General features: G+C 38.9%; 1 protein-coding gene and 1 non-coding gene across 2 annotated transcripts in view; one reads left to right on the top strand and one right to left on the bottom strand.

Moving 5' to 3' along the window:
• Positions 1–4,282, top strand: part of LOC128693791 (nitric oxide synthase, salivary gland-like) — a 71,701-nt gene extending 67,419 nt beyond the window's left edge. The window contains exons 25-26 of the mRNA XM_053783668.2: positions 2,707–2,898; positions 4,082–4,282. Coding sequence (XP_053639643.2) covers positions 2,707–2,898; positions 4,082–4,132 — 243 coding nt within the window. The 3' untranslated portion in view covers positions 4,133–4,282. The remainder of the gene's footprint in view (positions 1–2,706; positions 2,899–4,081) is intronic.
• Positions 4,283–13,128: 8,846 nt separating this feature from the next.
• On the bottom strand, positions 13,129–13,199 carry TRNAG-CCC (transfer RNA glycine (anticodon CCC)). Its single transcript has one exon. It is a non-coding gene; the product is annotated as a tRNA-Gly (tRNA).
• Positions 13,200–15,172: the final 1,973 nt, after the last annotated feature.

Here is a 15,172-nt window from a genome sequence, read left to right as displayed (position 1 = left end):
TCACACGCCTTTTCCAAATCCATAAATGCCACAAAGACCTCTTTAGCCTTATCTAAATACTGTTCACTTATATGTTTCACTGTAAACACCTGCTCCACACACCCCCTACCTTTCCTAAAGCCTCCTTGTTCATCTGCTATCCTATTCTCCGCCTTACTCTTAATTCTTTCAATTATAACTCTACCATACACTTTACCAGGTATACTCAACAGACTTATCACCTATAATTTTTGAACTCTCTTTTGTCCCCTTTGCCTTTATACACAGGAACTATGTATGCTCTCTGCCAATCCCTAGGTACCTTATCCTCTTCCATACATTTATTAAATAATTGCACCAACCACTCCAAAACTATATCCCCACCTGCTTTTAACATTTCTATCTTTATCCCATCAATCCCGGCTGCCTTACCCCCTTTCATTTTACCTACTGCCTCACGAACTACCCCCACACTCACAACTGGCTCTTCCTCACTCCTACAAGATGTTATTCCTCCTTGCCCTGTACACGAAATCACAGCTTCCCTATCTTCATCAACATTTAACAATTCCTCAAAATATTCCCTCCTTCTTCCTAATACCTCTAACTCTCCATTTAATAACTCTTCTCTCCTATTTTTAACTGACAAATCCATTTGTTCTCTAGGCTTCCTTAACTTGTTAATCTCACTCCAAAACTTTTTCTTATTTTCAACAAAATTTATTGATAACATCTCGCCCACTCTCCCATTTGCTCTCTTTTTACATTGCTTCACCACTCTCTTAACCTCTCTCTTTTTCTCCATATACTCTTCCCTCCTTGCATCACTTCTACTTTGTAAAAACTTCTTATATGCTAACTTTTTCTCCCTTACTACTCTCTTTACATCGTCATTCCACCAATCGCTCCTCTTCCCTCCCGCATCCACTTTCCTGTAACCACAAACTTCTGCTGAACACTCTAACACCATATTTTTAAACCTACCCCATACCTCTTCGACCCCATTTCCTATGTTCTCATTAGCCCATCTATCCTCCAATAGCTGTTTATATCTTACCCTAACTGCCTCCTCTTTTAGTTTATAAACCTTCACCTCTCTCTTCCCTGATGCTTCTATTCTCCTTGTATCGCTTCTATTCTCCTTGTATCCCATCTACCTTTTACTCTCAGTGTAGCTACAACTAGAAAGTGATCTGATATATCTGTGGGCCCTCTATAAACATGTACATCCTGAAGTCTACTCAACAGTCTTTTATCTACCAATACATAATCCAACAAACTACTGTCATTTCGCCCTACATCATATCTTGTATACTTATTTATCCTCTTTTTCTTAAAATATGTATTACCTATAACTAAACCCCTTTCTATACAAAGTTCAATCAAAGGGCTCCCATTATCATTTACACCTGGCACCCCAAACTTACCTTTCACACCCTCTCTAAAAGTTTCTCCTACTTTAGCATTCAGATCTCCTACCACAATTATATATATATATATATATATATATATATATATATATATATATATATATATATATATATATATATATATATATATATATATATATATATATATATATATATATATATATATATATATATATATATATATATATATATATATATATATATATATATATATATATATATATATATATGTATCCTAGGTAGTAAGTTGGTAAACAGCAACCGCCCAAAGAGGTACTACCGTCCTGCCAAGTGAGTGCACAACGAAAGCCTGTAATTGTTTTACATGATGGTAGGATTGCTGGTGTCTTTTGTCTGTCTCATAAACATGCAAGATTTCAGGTACGTTTTGCTACTGCTACTTGCACTTAGGTCACACTATACATACATGTACAAGCATATATATACACACACCCCTCTGGGTTTTCTTCTATTTTCTTTCTAGTTCTTGTTCCTGTTTATTTCCTCTTATCTTCATGGGGAAGTGGAACAGAATTCTTCCTCCGTAAGCCATGCGTGTTGTAAGAGGCGACTAAAATGCCGGGAGCAAGGGGCTAGTAACTCCTTCTCCTGTATATATTACTAAACGTAAAAGGAGAAACTGTCGTTTTCCCTTTTGGGCCACCCTGCCTCGGTGAGATACGGCCAGTGTGTTGAAAGAAGAAAGATATATATATATATATATATATATATATATATATATATATATATATATATATATATATATATATATATATATATATATATATATATATATATATATATATATATATATATATATATATATATATATATATATATATATATATATATATATATATATATATATATATATACATATATATATATATGTATATATATATATATATATATATATATATATATATATATATATATATATATACATATATATATATATATATATGTATATATATTTATTTATATATATATGTGTATATATATATATTCATATATATATATATATATATATATATATATATATATATATATATATATATATATATATATATATATATATATATATATATATATATATATATATATATATATATATATATATATATATATATATATATATATATATATGTATATATATATATATATATATATATATATATATATATATATATATATATATATATATATATATATATATATATATATATATATATATATATATATATATATATATGCGGTTGGATTATATTTTGCTAATCTGAGATATGTTTGTGAACAGATGTACGTGCAGGATCTGTTGGTAATGTACGGGAAGGAAGTACAGAGACATCTTTTGGAGAATGGTGGCCACATCTACGTCTGTGGAGGAGATGCTATGGCCCATGACGTCCACAACACACTGGTTGCCATACTTACACACAACTCCCGCCTCTCAAAGGACCAGGCCTTCTCTTTTCTCTCCAAACTAAAAGTGAGCACCACAGCCTCTTTATCAAACTTAAAGTCAGAGAATTAGAATTAAGGAAAGGAATTAATAGTTTTATGTTAAGGAATATGGGGTGAGGGAAGAAGGGGGAATGGGGAAAAGATTAGACTGAACGAAAAAATAATTTAGGGTGAGAAAGCAGGTGGATATAATCCTGGCTGCTTGGAAGGTTTGTCTGATGTTTTCTAGCATGAAGGTGACCCAATAACATCAGTGTTTTGGCTCGGTTTAATGCCTCAGGTTTCATAACTTAATTTAAAAACATCTTTTAATTTTCAACTCAAGAATATGGTCCAGTATCTTAACCAAAATTTATGTAATAACCCAATATTTCTTCCTTTTGTTAGCTAGATATATGACATCCTATTTATTCTTTTCTCCTTCTATGTAAAAACCGTCTTTACGAATTATTAGGTACGAACCTAATGTCTTTCTATTAGCTAAATGTATGACGTCTTGAAACTTCAGTAACAGTTATGTGTGGGGACCCATTAGTATCATAAATGATCTCTAGCTAAGACTCTGCTCACTTCTTATCTACTGTTAAAGATATTTTAAAAAGAGTTTTACGTGAAGTCGAGGACACAAACTGTGAGTCCTCTTGTATGTATAAGTGAGGTAATGTTCTTCTAGCTAGGGAATGTGGATTGGTAAATTGCCTTCATAACCTATGAAAGGCTCTTTAATCTAAAGAACTTGAGCTATGCTTTTCCTTGGTTATAATTATAGCTTCAAGAGGCTCTGTCTTCTTTTCAATGGATTTTTTCCCATATATCTTGTGCTACTCTGGGTACTCGGGTGGTTACTGATGCCTCTCATCGGAGAAATCACTTGTCGGGTAAGTATAATTTAGGTTCAAGCCTCATTACCTCCAGTTACCCAGGCTCTTCATGGTCCCTTCTGGTTTAGCGTTTTCTAGTGATAATGATCATTTACTTCGCATTATAAAATATAATTTTTTTTCTGGTTCACACTTAATGAAATTTCATTTTGTTCTCACTGTTCTCATGCAGTTGTAATTTATCTTGCAAATATTCTGTATCTTTTGTTGCAAATATCCTTCCCTATCAAGTGGATATTATTCTTAATATGTCTTATGTCCTTTTTGATATTGTAAAATTTTTTAATAATGAATAAAATAAAAGTAAGTATGAATATTATATTTCAGGAAGAAAATCGGTATCACGAAGATGTATTTGGCATCAAACTTCAAAAGTGAGATCACAGCAGTGAGCCACGACTCCACTGCAGTGAGACACGACTCCACAGCAGTGAGCCACGACTCCACTGCAGTGAGACACGACTCCACAGCAGTGAGCCACGACTCAACTGCAGTGAGACACGACTCCACAGCAGTGAGCCACGACTCCACTGCAGTGAGACACGACTCCACAGCAGTGAGCCACGACTCCACTGCAGTGAGACACGACTCCACAGCAGTGAGCCACGACTCACCTGCAGTGAGACACGACTCCACTGCAGTGAGCCACGACTCCACTGCAGTGAGACACGACTCCACTGCAGTGAGCCACGACTCCACTGCAGTGAGACACGACTCCACTGCAGTGAGCCACGACTCCACTGCAGTGAGACACGACTCCACAGCAGTGAGCCACGACTCCACTGCAGTGAGACACGACTCCACTGCAGTGAGCCACGACTCCACTGCAGTGAGACACGACACCACTGCAGTGAGACACGACTCAACTGCAGTGAGACACGACACCACTGCAGTGAGACACGACACCACTGCAGTGAGACAAGACTCCACTGCAGTGAGACACGACTCCACTGCAGTGAGACACGACTCAACTACAGTGAAACACGACGCCACTGCAGTGAGACACGACGCCACTGCAGTGAGACATGAGCTCACGACATCTAGACACGGGCAGAGTACGTACAAAAGAAATACACGGACTCATTGCCCGAGAGTACATATATTAGTTAGTTTTTATATAAAAGTTATCAGTCACACGACGGTCATTACGGCCGTAATTCACCTAGAGGTAAACATACTCGTAAAATACATTTTAATCTTAAAGACACAGATAAAAGTTAAATCTCAGTGTATATACGCCGAGAGATACACACTCCCATGTGTATATATCCTGTGGACGATAGTATATAAATTACTTACAGCCACGGCTATAACCAAGAAGGTAGAATTATTATTGCTTTTATGTGGTACAACTATATTAAATAATATATATGCATTTTATATATAGTAATATATGCTCATTATATGTACTTAAGTAATTATCATAGAGAAACATTTTATTGTTTACGATATCTTTATTGTAATTTATTGTAAGTTATCTGATCCAGAAAAGAAAAAAATTACCACTCACTTCTCACCCTCTTCAACTACACTTTTTTGTCAGAACAGGAGCATTCAAGGATCACGTTTCACTCATTCAAGTGTTTCCACTGCTATGCTCTGGAGCATTCCTCTTTTTTCATCCTGTGACAGACTAGTCTCCACAAATTCTTCCACGCTCCTGGAACTTTCCCTCGTCTCTACTGTGATTTACGACGCTGTCAAAAATCATCTCTTAATCCATCTGCTACTAAATATCTCAACAGATTCACTTTCTCTAGTCTCCTTCCATTATGATCTCTTTATTCTATTTATTTTTATTACCTTATTCTTATCTGCTCGCACTGTCAGCATCCTCGTACATACTCTTCTAAAATAAATTGTAGTTTCTCTTCTGAATCTTCCCATGACACTGTCAACTGGCTATTGCAACAACTCTCACTTCATATATTAGTTATTTCTTAGAGCCACACCTCTCTCGCACACTCTCGCCATATTAAACATTTATCGAGACATTAGTACTATTTGTCTTGTTTAGATTTACTAGAAATATTTCTTCTCTTTCATACATATTCTAACATTATTAGTCTCTATACAATTTTCATCAAGATTACCAATTACGTAGATCGCTTGCCACATTAGTGCTCGTTACGTCCTCTTATATGCCTTCACAATATCTTTGATGGCAAGAAGCAGTTTTACACTATTTCAAAAGTACATGTTTAAGTCTCAAACTCTTGAGCCACGCTGCTTATTCTTGTTATTTTGTGCTCATTCTCCTTCTTCTTTATAGCCATTCCAACTTGATTATTTCGCCAATTAGTTTTCTTTCCCCCTGCACTTACCAGCTTAATGCATCAGGGCAACACACACTGATACACCATTCTTAAGTTCGAAATAGATAACCTTTCTTCCGGTAATTGTGTATTCTAGTCTCAAACATTTTATTTAAATCTTTTGCTGTCACTTCTCTTCTGTTTTCTGACACCTAGTATCCATCACATCTACCATTTACTCTTGATCTACCACTAAATGACGAGACGCATCAATATCTCTGAAAACTTCTTAACTATATTCCACATGGGTGATGATTTAACTTGTATATCTCTTGTGTAATCCGTTATTTCTTGTTAGTTACCTGAAGAGTTTACCTGGAGAGGGTTTGGGGGGTTAACGCCCCCGCGGCTAAGTCTGAGACCAGGCCTCATGGTGGGTCAGGGTCTGATCAACCTCTTTCTGAAAAAAATCTCACCTGATTCAGTATTTACCTGTAATCTGATGCTTAGAATATTATCAGAGAAGCGAATCCAAACTATGAAGCGAATCCAAATTGTAAATCTTTAATGAGCACGAAATATTTCTTCTCAGTTTATAACATAGTTGAAGTTGAGCTGGTTCTCAGCGTAAAAAGTGTGAAAACTAGGAAAGTTTACGACGAGTAAATAATTTTGCTTAACTACGCGTGTATGTAGTTAACACTGAACTCCTAGAGTGTCTTTGACTGAGGTTATAATAATGATTACTGGTAGATTTTGATGTGGAGATGTAAGTCTATGTGGGTGGAGTGGTGGAGATTCGATCCTCCGTTCATGAGTCGTTACACATTTTAAATGTATTGACATGAAATACTTCAATGGTTGACTGAAAGTGACTTGCATATGCCAATTCCTGTTATATATTTATAGCAGTTATATATATATTTATATTTTATTTAAAACATTTGTACAAATCCTTTCCACATCTTATTTCTGAATGATGGAGAACGTATATACATAATTAATTCTGAATTCAAAAAATAATAAGATTTCTACACAACAAAAACTCTATATTTTACATTGTTAATCCAGTACACAAATATAAATGTACACAAATGTAAATGTTACTTTCATTTGTCTATTGTTAGAGTTTAATTTTTTTATATGGCTGAAGGTCTGCTAGAAAATGACATTGTTGTGAAAAATATTAATCACATAAATTATAACTCACGAAATCGTAATGACACGATTGCAAAGAAACCGTACCACGGGCTAAGGCGCCGGTCTGGAGTTTTGAGACTCTGATGGCTGGTTCAAACCCCGCCCGTGGTATGTTTTTTTTTTTACATAAATTTTATTTTACTTTTGTACAGTTGCAGTCAAGGCGTATGTGTTGTTTTATTAAATAAAAATAAAAATGTTTTAATTGCTTGTATTATTATACTCGGCTTACGAGGAAATGAATTAATATTAGGCTTTCTTGCGTTAATGAGTAGAAAACCTGAGAAACAGCCTTTCTTTATACACACACACACACACATATACACACACACATATATATATATATATATATATATATATATATATATATATATATATATATATATATATATATATACGCACACCTGAGGTCAACCTTTAAGAAAGCACTAAACCTGTCACTAGAGGATCAGCAATGGGATCAGGCAACCCTCCCAGTGCGACTGGGAGGTATAGGGGTGCGCAAAGCAACACACGTTGCTTTACCTGCTTTTCTGTCTTCGTGTTTGGCTTCCAGTGCATTAGTCAAGAAGATAGTGCCCGAACGCTTGAGAGACGTGGTAGAAGCTCAAGACCCCAGGTTTACTGAAGCAGCGATTCGGTGGGACACCCTTACAGATTCCTCCAGTAGACCAGCTCCTCCCAAAGAACACAAACAGTCCCACTGGAACAAACCGATCATGGAAAAATCGCCAACACAATGCTCTCCAATGCCTCAGGAAAGGACAAAGCTCGTCTCCTGGCAGTGAAGGCACCACACTCAGGAGATTTCCTGTTAGCTGTTCCCAATTCCTCCTTGGGCACTCGACTAGACCCACAGGCCATTCGGATTGGTGTTGCTCTTCGCCTAGCCGCCCCCATCCTCACCGAACATAGGTGTATTTGCGGCAGGGCGACATCTGATCAATTGGGACTTCATTGTCACGTGTGTCACACAGCAGAAAGGAAGTATGCCAGGCATGAGAAGGTCAATGACATCATAAAGAGAAGCCTCGCCACAGCCCGTTGCCCAGCTCAACGGGAACCCCAAGTACAGAGGTCTGACGGAAGTCAAAAGCGTCCTGATGGAGCCACTATGCTACCATGGAAGGATGGAAAGCAGATTGCCTGGGACTACATCTGTGCCGCCACATTGGCAGATACCTACTTGCCATACTCCGTAGTGGAAGGGGATGGAGCTGCCAGCCACAGGGAGACCCAGAAGATCCGCAAATATGAAGACCTTCCCCCTTGCTATAACTTCATCCCAATAGAGTCGGAGACCCTTGGAGCATGGGGCAAGTGTGCTCTAAAGTTCCTCAAAGAGCTGGGTGAAAAGCTCATCATAGAAACCAAGGACCACAGGGCGACCAGCTTCCTCTTTCAGAGACTCAGTGTTTTGATCCAGTGAGGAAATGGCTACAGCATTCTGGGCACACGGCCCACCGCCGGGGAGCTAGACGAAGTATTCGAGATGTAGCTCTGAGTTACCTATGTTGTTTTACTTTCTATTGTATCTTTGTGAATGTTTTGTCAATGTATTTTGTCTTTAAATAAAATATGTATTAAATATAGAGGGTGGTAGAAGAAAATTCTCAAACAGCTTCAGGGAGAACCTTGAGTTTTCCCTGAAGCAAGTTTATTCTTTTCTCTGAGGAGGAGGGTCCCTAGGACAGTTCTAGTGGTGGTACCTCCCTACATTTATATATATATATATATATATATATATATATATATATATATATATATATATATATATATATATATATATATATATATATATGTATACATACATATATATATATATATATATATATATATATATATATATATATATATATATATATATATGTGTGTGTGTGTGTGTGTGTGTGTGTGTGTGTGTGTGTGTGTGTGTGTGTGTGTGTGTGTGTATATATATATATATATATATATACATATATATATATATATATATATATATATATATATATATATATATATATATGTATATATATATATATATATATATACATATTTTTTTTTTTAATATAGGATGGGGTCCACCTCTGGTGTAAATTGTGGGACCCATAGCCTCGGAGAAGTGGATAAAAAGGCTTCAAGGAAGAATATTTGGATTTCTTCCTGAAGCCGTTTGAATATTCCACTTCCCCTACCACCTCATCTTTTAATATATTTTTTTTACCAATAGGAATATTTTATTACATAATATGGTACAGAAGACCCAAGAGATACATTGTTGATATAAAGGTGGCATATAAGGTACATGTTGTTACGTGTGTATCACCGATTATAAGGCGAAAATCTCATCCAGCTCCTCAGAGCTGGGGCGTGTGCCCAAAATACAGCAGGCATTACCCCTTTGAACAGCCGCACTGAGCCGCTGGAACAGAAAACTAGCTGCCCTGGGATCCCTAGTTACCCTGATGAGTCTTTTTCCCAGCTCCTTAAGGAATTTAGATGCACTCTTTCCCCATGAGCCAAGGGTCTCTGAGCCTATGGGAACAAACATATAATGATGGGCAAGTTCTCCATATTTTCTAGACTTTTGGGACTAACTGAAGCTGGCAGGTGCCCCTCCTTCCTCCCTGGTGTATTGGAGATAGGTATCAGCCAAGGTAGATGCACATCTATAGTCCCACACCACCTGCTTCCCATCTGTCCAGGCTTGAAGGGTGATACCATCTGGACGCTTCTGGCTGCCATCAGATCTGCATAGTTGGGGTGGCTCCCTTACTGCTCGGCATCCAGCTGTTGTGAGGCTCCTCTTGATAATGTTATTAACTTTCTCATGTCTTGCAATCTTTCCCTCGGATTTACGGCACACAAGACCATGGTACCCGAGTCGGTCTGCTGCTTCACTGCCACAAATACACCTGTGTTCGGCGAGAATAGGGGCTTCAAGTCGAAGGGCAACACCGATGCGGATGGTCTGTGGGTCGAGGCATGTGCCAAGGCTGGAGTTGGGAACAGCCAACAGAAAGTCCCCAGCATGAGGGGCTCTCACTGCCAGGAGGCGGGCTCTATCCTTCCCTGACACACTCTGAAGCATTGTTGAGGCTATATTTTCCACTATTGGACCATCCCAGTGCGATTGTTTGTAGTTGTTGGGGGGAGCAGGTCTGGTTTCAGAGCCCGTTAGATTATCCCAGATCATTGCTCCGTCAATGAATTTTTGGCCCTGGACTCCAATCTTGTCCCTGAGATGTTCAGGGAGAATCGCTGCTACAAGCTCTCTGGATGCAATACACGAGGGCAAAAAAACAGGTAACGCAATCTGTGATGACTTGCGGACACCAATGCCTCCTAGTCTGACTGGAAGTGTAGCTTGGTTCCATTGCCCGTCTTCTAGAGTAAGGTTAAGTACTTTCGTAAAAATCTGCCTCAGAATACTGTCATATTCGTGCAGTATAGGGTTATATATATATATGTATGTATATATACTGCTATGCCTCCTTTCTCTATGGGTTTAGAGCATGCGATCTGATTATGACAGCAATAATGTTTCCAATGAAAGGGGAACGTGAATGGGAAAACTAGGACCTGCTTCCATTTTACCCTCGTTCAAGGAGACTCGTAACCCCTTCTCCTCTAACGCAAGTTGGGTCTTCCCTTTGAACTCCGGCACATTAGTGGGCAACCCGATTTTTAATAGGAGGATGGGTGAAACTACAGGTAGTGACCGCAAAGAATTTGTCACCTGGTTCGTAGGTATTAGAAAGCACGCATCCAATAAGTCTTGTGACTGCTACTCCTCCTATTGAGTACTTGTATTGCCCTTGTGGCCGGTGGTACGCTCCTATATTCACACTGGGCTCTGGATTAGGTGAGTGAAATTTAGATTTTTCCACAATATTTCAACTTCCCTTGTTCACTTCAGTACGTCCAGTGCTGACATTAGGCTGTCTTCTATCCTGAGCTTCAGTTCAGTAGCGTCAGAGATGTATTAGTTGACAATAAACTTGTTGTCACACTCATGACCTCTGTTGTCCATAATTTTACTACATACCTGGATGTCTTTTTTCAGTCCATATCTAAAGTACCGACTGCAGATTCATCACATGCGGCGTCGAAATGTCCTGTTTGATTCTCGATCTCGAAAAGTCGTCCCTCGTACTATCTTCAAAAATATATATATATATATATATATATATATATATATATATATATATATATATTATATATATATATATATATATATATATATATATATATATGAATAAAAGTCAAATTGATGATGAGAAATGGGTTACCAGCTAAGGTTATAGTTTAAATATAGGGAATACTTAGCTGATAAAATACAGCAAATCGTCTACACAGCCGCCCTTGCAGACGAGGTCTTGAATTGTTGTCATGATCATCTCTCAACAGGCTGTAATAGAGCACATTATGTAAACAATAAATTACCCCTATTGGGTGTTATGTCAGCATATTTCATTCACTGATGGCTGACTTATGTACTTGTGTGGACTCAAAAGTCCGCACCTCACTGCCGACTATAGGTTGATTACAAACTCCTTGCGACTCAAGAACTGCACAGTCCCCCATACTACAAGAAATCTATAACCCACCTTGCTCTTGTAACATGAGCTATGGTGTTCTTTACACCTTCGACAGGTATCGGTGACTTGATAGAAGCTGATGTGTCCTTGGATGTCCACGTTTTCCATAGTCTAGGAATACGCACACTGGTACACTATGTTCCACAAGATTTGTCTTTATTGTTCACAATCTTATCACTAAAGAAGCTGATCACACTTCTCTGTAAGTGTTTATTGTGTTTTGTGAGACACTTTGTTCACACTAACGGATAGATCAGTGTTCTATGTTAGTTATCCTGGCGTCAGTGTGACTCTCAGTAGAGTCAAAAGTAATCTGAAGATGTCACAGCGTCCTACACTGTCACTATCCCTAGCACATAAAGGAAATGCTGACCTAGTACTTTTGCTTCCGTGTCACTTCCTCCATGAAGCAAAGCAGAATGTTTGATTCTTGCTGTCTTAAGCATAGACAACAATGTACACTATTTTTACCATGGTAATAAAGTGGGAGCAGGATTTTCCTTAATTGTCCTGCTAAAGTAAGAGATGGACTGTCTTTTATTAAATTACACTTTGCAACACTGGAGTCTTGCACGGAGCGGCGGTTGCTTGACCACGTCGCATACTGGTACTGCATCTAGGATCAATTACTTGCTGTAGCAGTAAACAAGATGCTTGACCCTTCTGAGAGGGCTGGGCCCCTCAGGGCTGAAAGGGGCTGAAAGGGGCTGAAAGGGGCTGAAGGGGCTGATACCCCCTTCTGGAGAAAACTTCCCCACACCACACGTGTGGTACACTTTCCACAACTGGCTACAAGTCCTCTAGGTTAGGTAAGGTTTGTCAGGAAACAGGAAAAATGTTTCCTGACGCGGGTCTTATAAATCATATGATGACCCACAGCTGAAGCTTTTTGTCATTTCACCGAGGCCATCCACTGGCTTACCGGTCCAGCCCCTTTAAAAATTATGGTTATAATAATAACATCGAGAGGCCGAGTCTTCTTTTTAAGGGAATTTTTCCCTTTTCTCTTGTGCTACTCATGGTCTTCGGGTGGTTACTGACGCTTCTCGTTGGGAAAATCATTTGTCCGGTAAGTATACTTAGGTAGAAGGTTTTATTCGGATTATTAACCCAGACCGATTTGTAACTCATGACAGTCGAAAGAAGCCAATATTGTGGCCGCTTTCCTACCCATTATACGACTTAAGTAGTCAACTCCTATGTGACTACTGCTGTTAGACGGCTGGTGATAGGAGACATGACCTTACTTGCGTCCTACTTATAATAGAATTGGACCCTACATCTTTTCGGTTCTGAGATGAGAGTGCCAACTACTGCGCTATGAGGTGCCAAAATCAAGTGCGCCGCCCGGGAATCGAACCCGAGTCGCAAGAATGGGAATCTTGCATGATACCACTACACCAGCGGCGCATGGCTGGGTTTTCTCTTAATTAGTATAAGGAGGATCGAAACTCCAACGGTGCGCGTAATTACATCAAACATCGCATTGCTAAGTGTGTATATATTGAAACAGATTTTTCTCTGTATTTGTATGGTATACAGTACCGACAAGATGAAGAAACAGACACATGTGCAACATCTGTGTATCTTTATTGTAGACGTCTCGCCACTCAGTAGCTTTATCAATACAAATTCGAAGACATAATTGGAAGACAGTAGAACTATATACAAAAGATGAGAAAATCAGTCCCTCAGCCTTGAAGTTGGTGGAGAGCACCGTAATCTTAAAGAGTCTGAAGATTCTTCACGACTACGGTACTCTTCACCAACTCTAAGACTGAAAGTCTGATTTTCTCATCTTTTGTATATAGTTCTACTGTCTTCCAGATGACTCACATGTGTAATTCTTCACAATTTTAGCCCATTTGCGACGCTGTTCCAAATTTACTATCTTGATACACAGCTCCTTCATCAATCATCGTAGCTACTTCCCTCATGAAGTGTTGCTCATGCAACTCCCTGAACTCCTTCGTGGAATGTGTCTGCTGCAACTCCCTGAACTCCTTCATGGAGTGTGTCTGCTGCAACTCCCTGACTCTTTATCTCCTTCTTCACGGAGTGTTGCTGGTGCAACTCCCTGACCCTACAGTTCCTCCATGGAGTGTCGCCCTTGCAAATCCTTGACCCTGTAACTCCTCTATCACGGAGTGTTGCTCCTGCAACTTCCTGATCCTGTAACTCTCCATCATGGAGTGTTGCTCCTGCAACTCTCTGGCCCTATTACTCTTCCATCGTGGCGTGTTGTTCCTGCAATTCGGTGTGCTGGTCCTCGATCTAATAACTCCCCATAGAGTGCTGGTCATGCACTTCTGCGACTCTCAACATTTCGGTCCATCCCTCTACATTTTTATTGCTTTTAAATGCAATGATATTGTCCGCATTTCTGCAATTGAAATGTCTGACTTAATTGGGCTATTTTATGTAATTTACATATATATGTAACTATGAAAGTCAGTTCTAGAAAAACTAAACTCGTTTAATATACCGAAAACAAACACTGTAGCTGCTCCACTTTTGTCTGTGTGAGAGATAGCAACGTACCAATGTTTGGGGGATCAAGTCCTGTCGTCTACACTGGGGTCATTAAGGCCTCACATACTTGATCATTATGGCACAAGAGGCCACGCACTTACGTATTTCAAATCCTACATTACTAACAGGCATCAGTACGTCTCTATTATGGATACACCCTCATCAACAAGACCACTGGATACTGGAGTGCCACAGGGAAGTGTCCTTGGTCCCCTGTTCTTCCTCTTATACATCAATGATCTTCATAATGTATCACAACACCTGAAACTTATTCTCTTTGCTGACGTCACGACTTACGTCATCTTCCACCCTAATCTTGACTCATTCAACACCATTGTTAACGAAGAGCTAGTAAAAATATCGACCTGGATGGCTGCTTATAAACTTACATTTAACACTAACAAAACCTTCTATATTATGTTTGGGAACAGAGCAGGTGTTGCACAACTGAACATTAAGACTGAAAACACTCTTATTGCTAAACATAATGAGGGCAAATTCCTGGGCCTGCATCTTGACAGCAACTTGAAATTCAACACCCATATCCAACACACAACAAAAAAAGTATCTAAAATGGTTGGGATCCTGTCCAAGATACGTTACTACGTACCGCAATCAGCCCTACTCACACTATACTATTCATTCATCTATCCCTACCTGGGGATCAACAGCATCAACTCACCAAAAGCCAATAATAACCCAACAAAAAGCCACAGATAACTGCTGCAGCATATGGGCGCCTGTGTGGCCCGGTGGCCTGGTGGCTAAAGCTCCCGCTTCACACACGGAGGGCCCGGGTTCGACACGTTTCCTTACACCTGTTCACCTAGCAGCAAATAGGTACCTAGGTG

This window comes from Cherax quadricarinatus, chromosome 34 (genome assembly GCF_038502225.1).
Source record: "Cherax quadricarinatus isolate ZL_2023a chromosome 34, ASM3850222v1, whole genome shotgun sequence".
NCBI lineage: Eukaryota > Metazoa > Arthropoda > Malacostraca > Decapoda > Parastacidae > Cherax > Cherax quadricarinatus.
The sequence above is the reverse complement of the archived record's forward strand: the minus strand, read 5'-3'. Positions and strand labels throughout refer to the sequence as shown.